Genomic DNA, 17113 nt, shown 5'->3' with positions numbered 1-17113 from the left:
CAAATGCAAAAGGCTGATACTCCTAGGTCTTATTTAAATGAAACCCATAGTGCCTTTTTAAATATGCATTTTCCCAGCCTGACCCCAGCTGCCCTTGAAATAATACTATTGCGCAGTGAAGCCCTATGGGGAATTATCATCTGAGCTCACTCTCCCTTTGTCACTAGAGTCAATTAAAAGCAGAGTAGCTGGTGATTTAATACCTCCGGTGTCTGAGGAAGCCCCACATCCATCCAGAGGCTGGCTCTGGCATTTTAGACACATAATTGGAGTGGAGGAGTGTTTTTTCCAGTCATCCAACATGCTTTCAAATTCATCCATGTCTATACAGAGCACTGAAGCTTCATGTCCTTGGCTTGTCATCTTCTCCTGCACGTTAATTAATGCCCCAGCATTGCACATTCTCCCTGCGATATGTCCCGTGTCAAATTGTTTTCCTATTCCTCACACACCTTCTCCCTTGGGATAAAACCCAACATGTTTTAGTCTCTGAAGAGGGTCCAGGCTCACAAACAGCCACCTAGGAAACGCTCACAAATTAAGTTAAGCTTCCAAGAGCAGGAGAAACCATTGCCCCCAGCTCCCCACAACCAACTGGAAATTTAAACTGGGCCCAATCCCTCTTGCTGCAGTGCAGAGCAGGAGTCCAGTGCCCTGGGGGTACAGGCAGCAGTGCTGGGGTGGCCCCAAGATGGGAGCTTGTGGCAGGGACTCCTGGTGGGAGTGAATAGCAGAGGCCGAGCTCATTTATTCTCCCTTCCTTACAATCTCCCTTTTCTTTCCATTTCACCACCTCCTTATTTAACATCAGCAGCTGTTGTGCAAAACCATCAACCCTGTTTGCAGCAGTGTGACCTACTTTACCGCGTCGGCCTGACTTCCTTACTGAAATCGCAAGCCCAGAGCCCACCCAACCCATTCAGCGTTTCTCAGCTGAATAACAAATCCAATTAGGTGGAAGAAAGCCTGGCTTTCACGCTGTCAGCGCCTGGACATCTCACTTCCCTCTCCCCAGCACATGCTGCGCCACTGATGGCTGCATCTCACAGACATTGCAGACAAGGACCCCTCTGTATTGGTGTGCCCCTCCCTCCAAATAAAAATGGGGGAAGGGTTCAAGAGGACTGATCCTGGCTATCCAACGTGTCCTTTCATTCCTCCTGACAGCCACCAGGGACCACAGAGCTCAGGAATCACATAGTCTGGGGTTTTTCAGTTCTGGCCCTCTTGGGAAGCCCTCCCTTCCCAGCTGAGGCTGGAAGGAATGATGTGGGGCGATGCCAGGACAGCACAACTTGTGCTTGTTAAAAACCTGCTGGCACTTTCAGCCAGGATGTGACTTAATGATGGATAGAAAGTCCTGCCTCTCATTACCGGCATCACACCTAACCCCAGTCCCGCAGCTCTGTCCAGAGAAAACATTTCAGTCCTGCCCTTTGCTGCTCCCCTTACTCTCTTTTTCCACCCCAGCAGGGACCTTTCTCCCTACAGCCACCAGCAGGCAGCCAGTCCCCAGGATGCTGTCTCTGCTCCGTCGTGGGGGATAGCTGTGTGTTAAAAGGGATGAGTAGAAACAAAACAAGGAGAAAAAAGCTCAAGGGCCACCAGAAAAAGCCCCTTTGGTTTCCAGCTTCCCTGGCTGGGTAGGATGGACAGACATTCCCCTGCCCTGATGCGAGCCCAGCAGCACTGAGGCCTGCAGCGTGTCGCTGCTTGGCTCTCCGGCAGGTGCCGGGAGGTGGGGAAACACCATTATTCCATTTCTGGGTCACTGTCTGAAGGAACGACACATGTACACACTCTGACGGCTGCTTCTCTGCACCCAGCTGAGCGCCTGCTGCCTCCCAGCCCCCTCCTCTGCCCACGCTGCTGCCCCGCCGGGCTTACGGCTGCTCTGGGGCTTCCCACAGGGCTCTGCTAATGACTCACCGATCCTGCTCAGCTCTAATTAGGCTCCTGTCTAATTAGGTTCACTGGAAAGATGCGGCCGGTGAGAAGCAGCTCTTTGGTGAAAGGAAAAGGGAAAGAAAGAGCATCTGGAGACGCCAAGTGCCAGAGGGAGAGACGCCAGGCTGCGGCGAGAGGTCAGGGGGTATCGGGAGTTGCCAGCTGAACTACATCTGTGCAAGGGATCAACCACAAAGAAAGGAGAGAGCGAAGGGACTTAAACAAGCCCCTGCCCTGGGGACCCTCCTCGGGCTCAGCCCTGCCCCATTGGGGAGCAGAAAACAAACCTTGGCTCCATCCCACTGGGGACACCTGGCTGAGGCACTCGGATGTCCTCCAGCCAAGAGCGAAGGTTGCTCTTTGTAGCCCTGTTGAGCAAGTTATCGACAAACAAAAGGAGCCCCAGGATGCAGGGGAGCGGGACGGGGCTGTGCAGGCAGCGGGGCAGGGGAAGCTGGTCCTGAACTGGCAGCATCCTCCCCTGAGCCACCTTGGAACAGGGGGCAGGAGAGCAGGCTCTGGAGCAAAGCCTTGTTCAGAGGGTTTCAAGAGGTGTGAAGACAGCTTTTGGGGGGACACGAGGGGCACCTACTGTGTCTGCTCATCCTGTGAGGGCTGGGGGTGCTCACTTGTATGGGCTCTCGCATCAGTTGCTAGTGTCAAATAGTATTTCTCCCTTATTTTAAAGATGTTTCAACCCTAAACAAATCAAGCCATTTGCAGTGTTTAACTTCCCTCTAACTAATTAACAAAACCCAGGTGCCTTCTATGGCAAAGGTAAGTCATTCCTTTACTATTCACCTTGTATCTGATCACAAGGCATCTCACTCACTCACTGAACTAATTAGGGTTTTGCCTTTCCTTCTCTCAATAAAGCCTCCATGAATGAGCAGCCTGTCTGCAAGCCCCAGTCCAGCTTGCACCTGTGTCCTCCCAGGCCTCCAAATTCTCACCCTGGAGCCAGCGCTGGGACTGAACCCAGCAAGGGCAGGAAAGGGGAAACGCAGGTAACACAAATGTGAAAAGTGTCACTAAGCCGTATTTCTGAAGAGCTTCTCCTGCCCCTGTCAATGCTTTAGAGTCCCATCCAAGTGTAAGGATCCTTTATGACCCCTTTTAGGTGAAGGTGACAGTGAAAATCCAACCACATCCAGATGACCCACTGCATGGCCCTGCAGAGATCTTTCCCTCTAACCTTCGTTGCTAAGGAAAAGCCAGGGCTGGGCAAGAAACCTCGGATGCTCAGAAACACATCACTGCTGCTTGGAAACCATCTAAAATAATTGACCCATGTGGTCTGGGGAGAACATCCATTCTGGCTCAGAGCACAGACTGTGGATGAAATTGTGGAAAGCTGGTTTAGGATATTCAAATTGCCACATGGAGAACATCCGGAGAGGCGGGGTCCTTCGTTTCCTCCTCTGCCAAAGGCAGTCTATTGCATGCCCAGGCCTATGGAAACGGGGGGTGGTTTGGTTTGTGCTGTGCAGGACCAGAGAAGCTCACACTGCCTGGTTTGCTCTGCACCTCGGCCTTGCCCTGGCAGGAGCTTGATTCAGCAAGAATTTGATTTTCTGCATGTCATTTGTCATCAGTAAATATGCTCTTCCTCCTCCCATGACCAACGCCTGTTGTATCTCAGCAGCCCGGTGAGCCGGCGCTCCAGCAGCAGCATCTCACACTTCCAGCAGCAGCTGCGGCCGCAGCCGTTGTTTTACTGCAGCAATGCAAAGGCTTGGGGTAACCCAGCGGTGCTTTTGTTGGGCATCCAGGTCGCAGAGCCAAGAGGGGCCGCAGGAAAACGCGCTCTTTAAACACCACACACAGGAGCCGACAGTTCGGCGAAAGCTTTTATTCGCTTTGGTAAATAGGTGAGCTGGGACGAATGGGAATGCAAATAAAATGAGGACTACTGAACAGCCGTCAAGATAAATGAGCTCTTTCATCTCCTGTCTCACACCCAGGGAGCTGCCCCTCTCGGAGCAAGCGCTGCATGACAGGGTGTAGGTTTGGGTTCATTGGCATGATTCAGGTTTTTAGAACAGCACATGCAACACAGATGTGAGAAGGGGGAAGGATACACGTGGGCACGGCTGGCTAACGGGGCACAGGAGGGGGGTTGGCATTTCCTAACACCTGCTAAGGAACAACCCAACACCACCAAGCAGCCTTCATGTTGATGACCTGGAGGCTTTGATCAATACATCTGATTCTTCTCAAGCATCCTCTCGCCCTCCCTATCCCACCTCTGAAGACAAGTGAAATAATAGGTGGAAATGAAGCAGTTCCTCTGCCTCAGAATCAATATGCAGAGGGTGAAGGGTGCAGGTGTCCCTGCTCCTTCCGCCTGGGGAGAGGATGCTCCAGTCTCATGCAGGACTAGCGGCACAGAGGCAGCTGTGAGCGCTTTTACAGGTAAAAAAAAAAAGATGGTAGAGAAACTCCAGCCATCACATGTGGTCCTCTGTGCCGGCTCATCGCATTACGGAGCAAAGCTCCCTCGGCTCTGTACTTCTGGCACCCTCTTCTGCCTGGACTGATGCCTGCAGGCACTGGGAACACCACCGACCTTCACCTCCCCAGGGGAGAGGAACGACCCGGATGCTCACTACAGCGTTTCTGCGGGGCCTCCTCTTGCAGGGGATGGGGCAACACATAAAGCACACCCCATCGTGGGTGCAGACATCCCCCCTTCTCTCCCCATCCCTGTGATAAGACGTAGCATCTCTTGCTCTCTCAGCCAAATGATGTAAAAAAACCCCGTGTCCAGGATGTGCTGAAGACACAGAACTACTTCAGCGGGTTACAGAAACTCTATGCCATGAGACAGCACACGCAGCCACCAGACTGCCATTTATCTCAGCTTACCGAGCTGAAGTGGCTGAGATAACGGCTGTGACACTTCCCCTTCTTGTAAAAAGATGAAAAGCCTTCTGTGAGGGGGGAAAAAAACCCGAGGAGCTGAGTATCATTATGGCCATATGCCCTTCAGCAAAATGCAAATCTAAGAGAAGGAAAATAAGAGTCCAGTGAGAGCAGACTGGACTCCAGATGATAAAAGCAACGCAAACATTTGATTACAGGTTAGGGTCACGTCTATTCATTGAGCCTCGGTGCAACAAAGTCAACAGCAGAAATACCAAAGGTGTGGAAATAAATCGGGCAGAAAACTCAGACTTAAAATCAAATTTATTTAGAGGAGAAATGACTTTACAAGAGGTTGATGCTGATAACTAAAAAGGAAGATAAATAAAAGCTTGTTACAAAACCTAATGGTTTCTGGCAAGTTACAGAAAAACTGAAGAATTTTACAGTCAATAACCTGCTCACTTTTTACATAATTACAAATTAACATACAGCAATTAGGTTTTACCCTTTTTTTAAAATTCTTTTTTTCAACTTTTTTTTTTTCAACTTTTTTTTAATGGGTTCAACATGAAAATGCAAAGCATTTTTTTTTTTTTTTTAAGAAACAAACCAAAAGCAGAGGTATATCAGGTTATTATAATACACCTCCTCAACGCTCTGGGAATTACTCAAGTGCATTCCATATTAGTACAAAATAAACACCAGGCTAAACTTTAACCATAGGCGAACTGAACTGGACATATTTTTTTTTTTTTTGAGTCAGTGTTTAATATTGATAAAGAAAATAGTAAAATACTTTAGAGCATGGAAAGGATGGATATCTATAGACAGCTTGAATACATACAAAGCTTATAGCTGTATGCAAAGCAGTGAATGTTATCCTGTTCCCCCCTCCCCCCAAGCAATGGAAGCTGAATATATCTGGGCAAAGCATCAGGGTCAGTGAAACGCGTGTGGAAAGAAAGGGCACCGAGCCCTGAAAACGCAGGTGGGAAGGGAGCTAGTGTTACGCTTCCCATCACTCAAGAGCACGAGGTGTACGAGATTAAGCCAGTTCAGCTCGCCTATCTTTAAAACTTAGCTGTATCAACTGGATCAAGAACTGATCATCGATGGCTGCCCCTTCTGACAAACGAAGCAAGAGTTATGAGCAGGAGGGGAGGTTTTTTATTTAAAAGGGTGCCTTAAATTATGTTAATTTCCCAAACCTGGCCAGCAGGCAGAACAATTTCCAGACTTCTGGTTAACAAGGAATGTTTTGTGGGATTTTAGCAGATACTCTCTTGTGCCCCCTGCCCAGTCCTCCCTTGCCTCGTGCCACAGATATCCTAGACAGCTTCCTTGGGATTTGGCACCTGATGAACCTCATCTGACTCGGTGGCATTTGGAAGGACTGGATTTGGGTGTTTCAGCAACAGCTTTGAGATATCCTAGTGCCTCAAGGAAGGTGCAAAGATCATCAGACTCTATGGATGTTCCTGCCTTTGAAAGGCAGTACAAGTCCGCACAAGCTAACAGCATTACTGTGCTTCTCAGCAGTGCTCAAACTTCCAGAGTGAAGAGTCCACCCTCAGTGGTGGTGAGAGCTCCTGCCCCAGGGATAGCACCTGGGAGCTCTCCCAACGGCCTGGACAGTAAATGACTTAGTGCACGGAAAGGGCCTCACTTCCCTTATTTGGCTGCATCCCCCCCCATCCTTTGCTCTGGGTTTCTCCAAGGAAAAGGAGGTGGAGGGCAAATCACCAGCAGGACAGCTGCTTCCCTCCCAGCAGCAGTACCCATGGTGAGGAAGGTGATGGTGATGCCAGCATGGGCTCTCCTGGGGGATATACCTGAGCCATCAGAAGCCAGTTCCTCTGGTCCTGCTACTCACTCTGTCTGCAGTGGGACTGCAGTCAGATTCACACCCACTTTGGTCTAAAAATAATACAAAAAGCTTGGCCCTTCCTCCTCTCCTGGGGTGAAGCCAAACCAAACCAGGAATATGCCTACTTGCTGCTCAGATTTTGCTGGGGGTGCAGAGGGGGGGAGCAATGGCAAAGCTGATTGTCTCCACATAACCAAAATGAAAAGGGACAAGACCAGTTCCATTTAAAGTGCTTTACGGCATCAACCTGACATCAAGTTACATGTTGAGATGATCACTTCATTTAAAAGAAGCTAAGGCCTACCCCACACAACTCCATGGAGTCTCACACCGTTTGCTACAACTACTCTCTCTTGCTGGGGTATTCTGGCACCTCCAGCTAACACTGACCACTTTTGTACTTCATCTGAGCCCACGCTCCCACTTCCTCGGTCACCAAAACACCTTCTGTTGGGCAGTGATAAAGAATAGGTAAAGAAAAGCCCAAGAAAATCTGATTTTTCCCCTCCATGAAACAGTAGCAAAAAAGCTCCAAGAGCCTTTGCTGGGTCCTCTTCTGCCTCCAAAAACGGGAGCTTTGCATAAACACCTTTGAACCCCCTCTGTGTCCCAGGAATCTAGTGCAAAATGGGGGGTTTGGTTACTCCAAATTGGATCAAGGGACTGTCTCTGGGAAATTAAGAAATAACATGCTTTCAACAACTGCAGGAAGGATGCCAGGTGTGAAACCGAAGCAAATGCAATTTTAAGGCCAGGCAGAGGAAAAGCTCCAGTGCTGTAAAACTGGGACCATACTCAAGCAGACCACCCTACGTAACCTGCAGGGATCAGAGTGGGAAACCAACCCTGGGAACCTATGCCAAGCCTTGCCAAAAAAAACCTGAGAGGGGGGGAAAGTAAAAGGCTAAAGAGATAAAAACAAGCCCTCACCTTCCTAAAGGTGAAAGAAGGAGGAAGCAGTGTGGGAGTAAAGGCTTCATTCAAAAAAAGTGAATCATACAGTAACATACATCCTCCAGGGACAAAGGTCTGCCCACCAGAATGAAAGACACAAACAGCTTTGATATGCAGTATTTCTGGTCTGTGTATTTCTGACTCACGCCCGTAGTTTCTTTGACAAGGAATCATGGGGACGTTAGGAGATCACTTAGCAAATACTATTTTCACTTAGGCCACTGACTGTTCTTTTTTGATTTGCACACGTCAGCAGAGACAGACAAGCCAGGAAGACTCAGCCCTGCCACCCTGGGCCTTTTGATGCCCTTCTCAGAGCCATGAGGCATTCCCGTGTTGCAAATTCCAGATGTGTTGGGACTGGGGAAAAGACAGTGGGATAAAAAGAAAAGCTCATATTGGCAAAGGCTATTACAGACTGAGGGGAACTTTCAGAAATACCGGGGACCTCATCTCTGTTTACACAACAGTAAATGAGCCATGCACTGCTTTGGTTTCCAAAAATTTCAGCTCGGCACATTCATTTTTGCAGATGTATAAATAGTGGGGCAGAAATTATCTTCTGAAATTGGTGGGTTTTTATGAAAAAGGTAACACCACAACACCAGCACATGCCTCCTTCATCTCCCTTCAGATTCAGGAGCTGCCTGTATCTCTCCAGAGAAGCAACCTCACATCACTGCTTTGCTTTTTCCTTTGCCTCCAAGAAGTATGAGAAAACCTAAATAAAACATTTAAACAAGGAAACTAACTGATAGGAGGAGTCTTGTCTCAAGTCACTGCTGCTTTTTCCAGACTTTTTTTGGCCCAAAGATGCTCTGTCTTAAAGAAAGCTCTCAGTTGAAATTGTGTAACTCTGGGCACGGCACGGGCTGCAAAGCAGCGCTGCCCAAACCCTGGCTTTGTAGGAACCAGGGAGATAAGAACATTTGGTTTACCAATCTTTTGGTAACAAAAAAAAAAAAAAAGGGGGGGGGGGGAAAACAAACCACCCCTCAAACCCCCAAACAAAAGCAAAATGAAAAGTAAAAAGAAATAAAAAAATAAAACCAAGTAAACTTTTAAAAAAAGAACTCTTTCAAATAAACAGAAAGATAAATATTTTTTGCAAGCCCTGCTTGCAATTAAGTACAAGCACCAAATAATATTAAAAAAACAAAATAAAAATAAATCTCAACCCTTTTTCTTTTCTTTTTTTTTTTTTTTTTTGAGTCTTAATAGTTTAGAGAGCTTCAAAAGCAAGCAGGCAGTTTAGGATTCCTGCACTGACCAAGACAGACCAGTCTAAGCATCCACCTCACCATCAACGCTGCTGATACTCATCAGCACCAAACTCTGAAAACTGCTGCGTGTAACTGGCTTGTGAGAAGCCAGAGAACAAACTGAAATCAAACAATAGTGCAAGAAGAGAAATTTTTTTTTTTTTAAAGAAAAACTGGTAAGAAAGGAAATGCACTTGACAGCTTCAAACTCTGAGCAAACCTCTGAGCTATTTTGAAGCTGATAGCATCTTGTTACCATTTACAAATCCGCCGGGGCAATTCCCCTGAGAGGGTTTGGGAGAACAGTAATTTTTGAAAAAAGTTTGGCTCGCTGCATTTCTCTTCCCCCGCTGAACACATCCCTGTATTCAGCAGCTGTACAAACACCTCACAGTCGGCACAGTGAGAGTCACCCTCGGACCTTCCCCTTCTGCTGACGGCGACATGGTGACACACGGACACTTTCACCCTAGAGCCCACGGGGATGGAAACGGACCTGCCACGCTGGACCTTTGGACCTGTCCCACAGTGGTGTTGACAGGGAGAATATATTTTTTTCCCCAGAAATGGTTAATAAGTGCATGGTATCGTACAGGCATGGGGACTAGGAGCTGCCTCTTTGGAGTTCACTCTGCTCATAGCACTCAGCCCCTGACCTGCGACGTCTCACTGAAGTGCTCTGAAATTGCTGTTGTCTCATTCTGCCTTAGAAATGACAAGGGAAGCTGACAAAATCCAGAGAAACAGAAGCCCAATGGTAACACAAAAAGTGGAGGAAGAAAAATACAAATAACAGAACAAAAGTCCCTAAAAGCCAATTTTCGGCAAGTAACTCATCAGGCTTGCAATGAAGGGATATCAAATGCAACTGGAGAACTGCAGTCTGGAAAAAAAAATTATCTTTACTTAGGGGATGGGAAGAAGTGAGTTGGAGCTCAAAGAGATTGTGTGAAAAAACATTGCTTAGAGTTGTTCCCACTTGAACACTGTCTGTTCTGGCTCCCTGGGGCTGCCTTACAAGCCTACAGAATTCCTCTTTTCTGCATCGTTTTAAATATACCCAGACGTTCTGTTTGATTCTAAAACAGTTTGACATTTAAATCCTCTGCCCCATGGAAATCTTTTGGAATTACTTTAGAATTGTTTTTTCCTCTGAATTTTTGTTTTGAATGCTGTTACTGCTTCCTGGTGTAAGGTACCTTTCTGAAACCAAACAGTCCATATACCATGAGCACAAAAGGGGCGTGCAAGTCAATGGCGTTACAATCGGAGCAGTAAGGGCAAGATATTTAATATCTACACGCTCCCTGAAAGTCATCAGGTATCATCTATCCCCATGGGCCGAGCTAAGCTTGGCTGTACAGACTGTAAGCATATCCCAGTGGATACATAGATACATATATGTATATATATACAGTATATCTATATATGCCAGTGTGTACGCACCATTTGTAGAGTCCTAATCTTTTGCTAAATGCTTGGTTTTGGTTACGTTCCCCAGAAAAGGGGAATTTGAAGGCACAGACCCCTTAAGGCTATGTTCTCTCATCCTTTAGCAGTAAGGAGAGACAGAAAACACCTATCCCAATCCATTTAACCCAAAGTTGGCACAGAGAGATGGTACTATTTGCCACGCAGTCAGCCTCTGTGGTGAGAATTCACGCAAAACCACAGGAGAGGCCCTTTCCCACCACTTAACAGACTTCATAACATGTTTTATTTAAAACCTCCAGATGCTTGTCAGCTGCAGGCACCAGCAGCGTGCTGTGGAGCGGGCAGGGATATGTCCACTGTACCAATGCTGAGAGTGACCGATAGAACCGTCCGTGCTCAGCAGAAGATCTCCTCGCCCTCTGGAGGTGCTTCTGATGAGTGAGAATCTGCAGCACAAAAAAAAAACAGGTGGGAATCACTATGGGAATACAGGAATACAGATGGCAGAGCGGGACTCCATGCACATGGAAACCCCACTGGCTGCCCAATCCACTGGGCACCTTAAAAGATGTCCAGTTCCCTGACAAGGTACCATGAAAATACATGTTGTAATTGCTGAGCTTGCCTGTGCACAAGTTGGAAAACACCAGAGAGTTAATATGGATAAGCCGGTCATCTGAGGGCGTGAGATCAAATTTCATGTGGGTCATAGGTTTGAGGTGCAGAACTGAGTCCTACGGGGATGGATGCAAAACTACCAGAGAAAAAAACCCGGCATTTTTATTTCTTTTTTTTCAGATCAAGAGACCAGACAGACCGGCTGAAGTGAAAGGGAGAGGCCACCAGAAGGGTTGTGGGTATCACTTCTAAACTACAGCAGAGTTAAAGCAGACAGCAATGCCGCAGGGGCTGCAAGAGCCAGGAGCAGCCCAGCAGCACCTCCTGAAAGCACATATACTGAAGCAGGACATTTTCTTCCTCAAAGCACAGCAAGCTGAAAAATAAAAGGGAGAATCCAGCCTGTGGAGACTGCTCAGGATGGGATGGGAAAGGAAAAGAGCAGGGAGCAGAGTGCGCCCCTCTGACAATCCCAAGAGCTGCAGAACAGGCAGAAAAGCCCACAGAAGACCACTTCAAGCTGGGAACACCACTCATCACACCTGATCTTTTCCATCCCTGTGTTACCGTCCACATTCAAGGATAGATTTTGTGCCTTTTGCAAGTTCACTGGCTGGAGGGAAAAGCCAGGTCACCAACCCTGAAAACACACCTATGACCTGCCCTGACACTCACCAGACTGTTGGGAGCGATGTCCCCTGCCCTTTTTCTTCTTTTCCTTCTTCTCCTTTGGTTTGGCTAAACTGAAGAGACGGGTAGGCATCTGGGGCTGTTCCTCAGCTGCCTTGTTAGTCTGGTTTGTTGTGCTAAGCAAATGGAAAGTGCTTTTCTCTTTGTGTGTCCTTGAAAGACTGTTCCTTTTGGGGGAGACAGACAGTTCTGCATCAAAGTGCCCTTGTTTAGGAAGGGAAGGGCTCTTCTGCTTGGAGGAGTCATCGATGCTGGACTGGGAGGGGACTCTTCCAAGTTTCTCATGTAGATTTGAAATCTGTAAAGGAAAAGAAAAGTGTTTCATTGGGGCATGAAAGAGGCTAGCAGAAAACCTGGATAGGAAAGGTGTGTCCCAGGCCACTCATAGAGACAGAAGTTGTGAACATCCAGCCCATTAACCAGCTAAAAAGTGGTATCCCATCCTGGCAAAGCAATGAGAGAAGCAGCCCTCTCTGTTTAAGACGAAGAAACTAGGCATATAAATAGTAACTCTCCAGTATCTTTTGCTCCTACATGTACTCTGCTATATATCAACAAGCCAAGGGCAAATATTCTCTAAGATCTCAATACCAAGACTCACCCTGCATCGTTTGTGCACACAGATGGTGGCAGAAGGCCAAGAAGAAGCGTGCCTCTCCGGCAGGGCGACGCCAGCACACAGCACCGGAGCGGCATGTGTCAAAGGAAGCCTCCCCAAGCAAAAGATGAAAGGAAAAACATTTTTCCTGATATTTTTTTTTTCCTAACGGCTGTCTCAGGATGTAATTGAGCCCGCACATTCAAAGGGAAGATCAAAACAGCAGCTCAACAAAGCCTCACCGAACCCTCTATTAATAGCTCTGAAATGTCAGTAAGATACCTGCCTCGAAAAGGTGCTTCCTTCTCCTAATGCCCCAGGCCTTGCAGTTATTTTACCTCTCAGCCTCTCCCGTAGCATCCATCCCCCTTGCATGTCTACGTGTGTTTGACACTGGAACAGCTTCACCGTGTGCTCGGAAAACTTCTGCCCTGATCAGGAACCAGGGTGGGAGGGAGCAAGCCCCTCTCTGATGATTTGCTTTTCAGAGCTCACTGCTGAGCTCCGCAATCAGCCCATTCAGGCACCCAAAATCATTTCCATTCCACAATCCAACATTTATAAACTAATTCTGCTACAGCTCTAAGCAAATTACACTCAGAATTAGTGAGTTACAAACAAACAAATCATCTCAACAACAGGCTTAAGGATCAAATTCAGCCCATGCTTTGCCAATGGATGCTTGCTCTCCTCAGCCAGACTGCTGCACAGTTATAAGAAAATAAACCCCAGCCTGGTGGAAAATGCAGAGAACAGGATCTGTGTGGGGGTTTTTCTTTCTGGTTGTGGGCAGCCAGACACCAGACGCCTCCTGCAGCAGAGCTGGAGACTTTTGCTCATGACCAGACCGCAGGTACCCAGCTTCTTTAGGACAGGACAATGCCCATCTCTTTGCTAGATAGAGAATGCTTCTGGAGATGGATATAAGTGTACAAACAGCCATCCCCTGCAGTTATCAGCCTCACAAGTGGCTCTCATGACAGCTGGAGGGTGCATGTAACCCACAACGCTCAGGCTGTTTCCGAGAAGGACGTCTCATGTGCCTGACCACTCTCCAGAGCTCAGCCCCCACGGGGTGAGGGCCAACGCCAAAGGCAGTATTGACCTCCTGGGATTGCCTAGGGCATCTTCTCTGCAAGGCAGCCACCTCCGCTCAGCCGTCCACCAACACACGGCACAGAAAAGTGGGCAGAGCTCAGGCTGTTGTAACCACCTACTGCTCAGGACTGACCAGGCATCCCGAATACAGCATGTTGCCTCAACACTGGCAATGCCTCAGCAGCTCCCGAGGTGTCAGAAATGCAGCCCTGCACATCACGTGCAAGGAGCCAGGTTTAAATACCAGGTCCCGCATGTCTAGGGCTGGGCTGCTGGCATGCAGCTGGCCCAGGAGCCGGCCGCAAGCTCCCTGCAGGGCACGGCTTCCCCCGCAGCCCGGTTGCTGGCATCATTCACCTGGTTGTGGTCAGGCTCCTGCCGCATTTGAGCTACTCGCTCCATGTCTTGCTTGAACTGCATCTTCTCCCTCTCCAGCTGCTTCTGCGCCATGCGAAGCCTCTCCAGGTCGAGCTGGTAGGAGGCCTTCTTCACCTGCAGCTCCTCTCGCTCCCGCTCAAGATCCTGCCACCCTCTCTGGACCTGCTCCTCTCGCTGGGCCAGGTGGGCCTCCTGCTCTGCCAGCTCTTTCTCCCGGACTTCCCACTCCTTCTCTCTCCTCCGTCTCTCCTCCTGGTGCTGTGTCTGCTGCTTCTTCAGGTTGGCCAACTCCTGGCGCTGCTTCTCCAGGTTGCGCTGCTTCTCCTGCTCCAGCAGCGAGGTCGGCCGGAAGAAGCTTCGGGTCAGAGCCCTCTCACTCAGAGCCAGCTTCTGGTCCTCGATGTAGGTGTCCTGCTGCAGCACGACGCCCTAGGAGAGAGGGGACACAAATCACTGCAGCACCTTCTCCACAAAGAGAGGCTCCATCCCTGAAAACTTCAGGGTGCTTTATCAATCCCCTTCTCCCACCAAATTCACATTTGGCTGGGCTACCGGAAGGTGCTGGCAGAGGATCTCCCCCAGCAGCTTCCCAAATTCAGGTGAGCACCAGTTCACTTAGGCAGCAGCTCATTCCTATGATGTGTCAGCACACTGCCTGCAAGCTGCCTGTGGGGTATTCAGTCAGGCAGGGATGCGACAGGCAAAGGGGAAGGAGAGATGGGAAGGCGAAGTGCAAGTGGCTGTTGCTGGCTGGCAGGATGTGCAGTTCAGGCAAGCAGCATGCAAAAGCGGGATGAACGGCCAAGCCTACCTGCAAAGCACTGAGCAGCTTATGGAGGCTGGTAATGGTTTGGAGGACCTGCTGCGAGAAAACAGAAGCAATGCTATTAGATCCAACTGGGTGCCAGGGTACGCGTAAAGCACCCTTCCTTTTCCACTGTGACCCACCAGTGGGTCTGGCAAGCTGTACAGCCATCCCTCTACACCTTCGTTTTTCTCACTCTGCACTTGCAACGACTGCGTCATCCCCTAGTACACAAATAACATCCCTTGGACATCTCTCAGAGGTGCCTGGCACAATCTTCCTCACTTTCCTAGCTGTCAGTGCGGCACGGGAGGAAATGTCTGCAGAAGCACAGACCTCATGGGAACTCCCGGGTTGTCTCTGCAAACCATTTCCCACAGCATCAGCTTGTTCAAGAACAAGCAGAGTAATTACGATGAAACCCAGCAGTTCACTTAAAGATTTCAGGGAGAGAACCTCAAGGGGTGAAAAAAGAAGAAATCTTAAAATGGATGTGGACTATTTGTACTCTTCCATCCCTGGCTGACCCGTACAAGTCCCACTGTCTTTACACAGAAAAACTGCAATACAGCAGGCACACAAGTGCAGCAGGTGTGCTCATGGAGGCTCTCTGAAAACACAGGTAAACGTGAACACATGGTGCATCAATACAGAGCAAGCAACTTTGGAGCGATGCCCTAACCCTAAATATATTTTTAGCCTAGCTAAAAATTTCTCTGAATCTCTCATATCCTTCAATTACTTTGAAGAAGACGACAAACCACTGTAGAATTTGCAATAGTGGTGTGATAGCCAGTATTAAGAAAACTGCTTCTCATTCTGCCATTAATGCTAATTGGGAGTTATGAATGTGTATCAAAGGGAGAATAGAAATCTAATTGTCCCAATTCACTGCACCTGCAACATAAAATTAAACTCCCTCTGTCTGCAGATGCACAATAAATACAGCCCTGTGCATCAGAGTGGTAATTAACCCTTGCTGCTTATAATCAGCACGTATCATCCTGCTGGCAAGCAGATGACAATCAGCAAATTCCCTGTCTGAACATCCAAGGTTAAACAAATAAATGACACAGTGGGTTCAGCTTAATGTATTTAAAAGTCTACATGCGCTTCAGCAAATGAAATGTATTTTCTTCCACATTATCACCTATTGAGACAAATTCTCTTGCCACTTAAATTAAGGAAACAGCTGAGAAACAGAATCAATTCTTACCTCGTTATTTCTTTTCAACATGAACATCAGATTAGCATTTCCACCCTATGAAAAGATCGCAGATTTAATAAGAGGACAAATGAGAAATCACAGCAAATGTGTTCTGAAGCTGAACTAATGACAGACACATTAAACCCCCATCCCCATCTTTCATTCTGGGAGAATTCATGCATGTTTTTTAGGCAAGTTAAAATCACATAAAATAAAATGTTAATTAGGTATCATTTTGTAGCTATATGATGGATTGATCCACAGCAGAATAGGTGCAAGGTTATAGTTGACCTTATCATTTCAATAACGATGCATAATTAAACACATGCTTTAGCTGATCTGCAGACAGATGGCAGATAACCTGTGCCACAAAGGAATACAACTGATTTGCAATGGTTTTCAAGTCAGAATTTTAGCTACAGCAAAGTGTTTTTGGGTGCATACTTCCAATTTTGTTTTATTTTTAACTTATTAGGATACAGCTAATTGTCAAGAAATTCAGGCATTTTTCAAGACCAGAACTGTCACTCTCTTGAAATCTGAACTCAGTGGCAGCAGATAAACCAAGCGATACCTTCTTTAAAATGCTGTCCGACTCTGTTCTCCGAAGGTCCTGAGCATCTTCGCCTTCATCTTTCGCTCCACCTAAAGGAAGAAGCCAGCATTGACACCGGTTATTCAACATTTTAAGCCATAGATGAACTTGTTAATATCTGAGAAATTTAATGCATGAAACTCACATGTTTCACAAAAGGGGACACAGAGCTCTTGACACTTTAACTAAATGCATTTGCTCCCTACATATACAGAACACGTCAGCACCACCAGAAAAAGTGGATCTGAATTCAGATTAGAACTGACTTTGGTTTCAGACAACATGCTGATAAATTCATCACACTCGTCTTAACTGGTGCTCTGTCTAGCCCCTGCACTGCTGTCTGCTACCAAAGAATACTTGCTGAGAAGACATAAGGCAGAATAACAGCAGATGGAGAACAATAGCAGTATCGTATCAGGGTATATTATTGCAGGTATAGTTTCAATGCCTCTTGTGCAAGTGCATTTTACAGCTGGGTCAGATACTGCTGCGCAATACCCTGTGTAATTTTATGCTAACAATTTCTGCTTAGCCTTAGTTATCAGAAACCTGTATCTTCAAAGGACACTGGCCTTCTCTTTCTAGCTTCCCCCTGGATGGCTTGTATCGGTGCTCCTGAGCAGGACTGAACTGACTTGTGGGGCCAAGAGGGCTGCAACTCTCCACCTCCTGCGCCCAAGAGCACGTTCGTCTGCTCATGGCGGCGAAGGAGTTGCAGGGCTCTTTGGTCCTCTAGCTCTTGCCAAGACTCCTGCACTCCCCTTGCCAGCTGAGATGTAGCCCATGGGG

General features: G+C 47.7%; 1 protein-coding gene across 7 annotated transcripts in view; it reads right to left on the bottom strand.

Moving 5' to 3' along the window:
• Window positions 1-5118: 5118 nt before the first annotated feature.
• AKAP13 (A-kinase anchoring protein 13) overlaps window positions 5119-17113 on the bottom strand; it is a 224372-nt gene continuing 212377 nt past the window's right edge. For 5 of the 7 annotated variants that reach the window (XM_074837772.1, XM_074837778.1, XM_074837776.1 and 2 more), the window contains 6 exons: window positions 16301-16371; window positions 15736-15780; window positions 14526-14576; window positions 13694-14143; window positions 11626-11938; window positions 5119-10778 (listed from right to left, as the gene is read on the bottom strand). In XM_074837772.1, the coding sequence (XP_074693873.1) occupies window positions 10729-10778; window positions 11626-11938; window positions 13694-14143; window positions 14526-14576; window positions 15736-15780; window positions 16301-16371 (980 nt within the window). In that variant the 3' untranslated portion in view covers window positions 5119-10728. The remainder of the gene's footprint in view (window positions 10779-11625; window positions 11939-13693; window positions 14144-14525; window positions 14577-15735; window positions 15781-16300; window positions 16372-17113) is intronic. The other 2 variants (XM_074837774.1, XM_074837775.1) reach the window with 2 other exon arrangements.

This window comes from Strix aluco, chromosome 12, assembly GCF_031877795.1.
Source record: "Strix aluco isolate bStrAlu1 chromosome 12, bStrAlu1.hap1, whole genome shotgun sequence".
Classification (NCBI taxonomy): Eukaryota; Metazoa; Chordata; class Aves; order Strigiformes; family Strigidae; genus Strix; species Strix aluco.
Note: the sequence above shows the minus strand (reverse complement) of the source record. Positions and strands in the feature narration are given on the sequence as shown.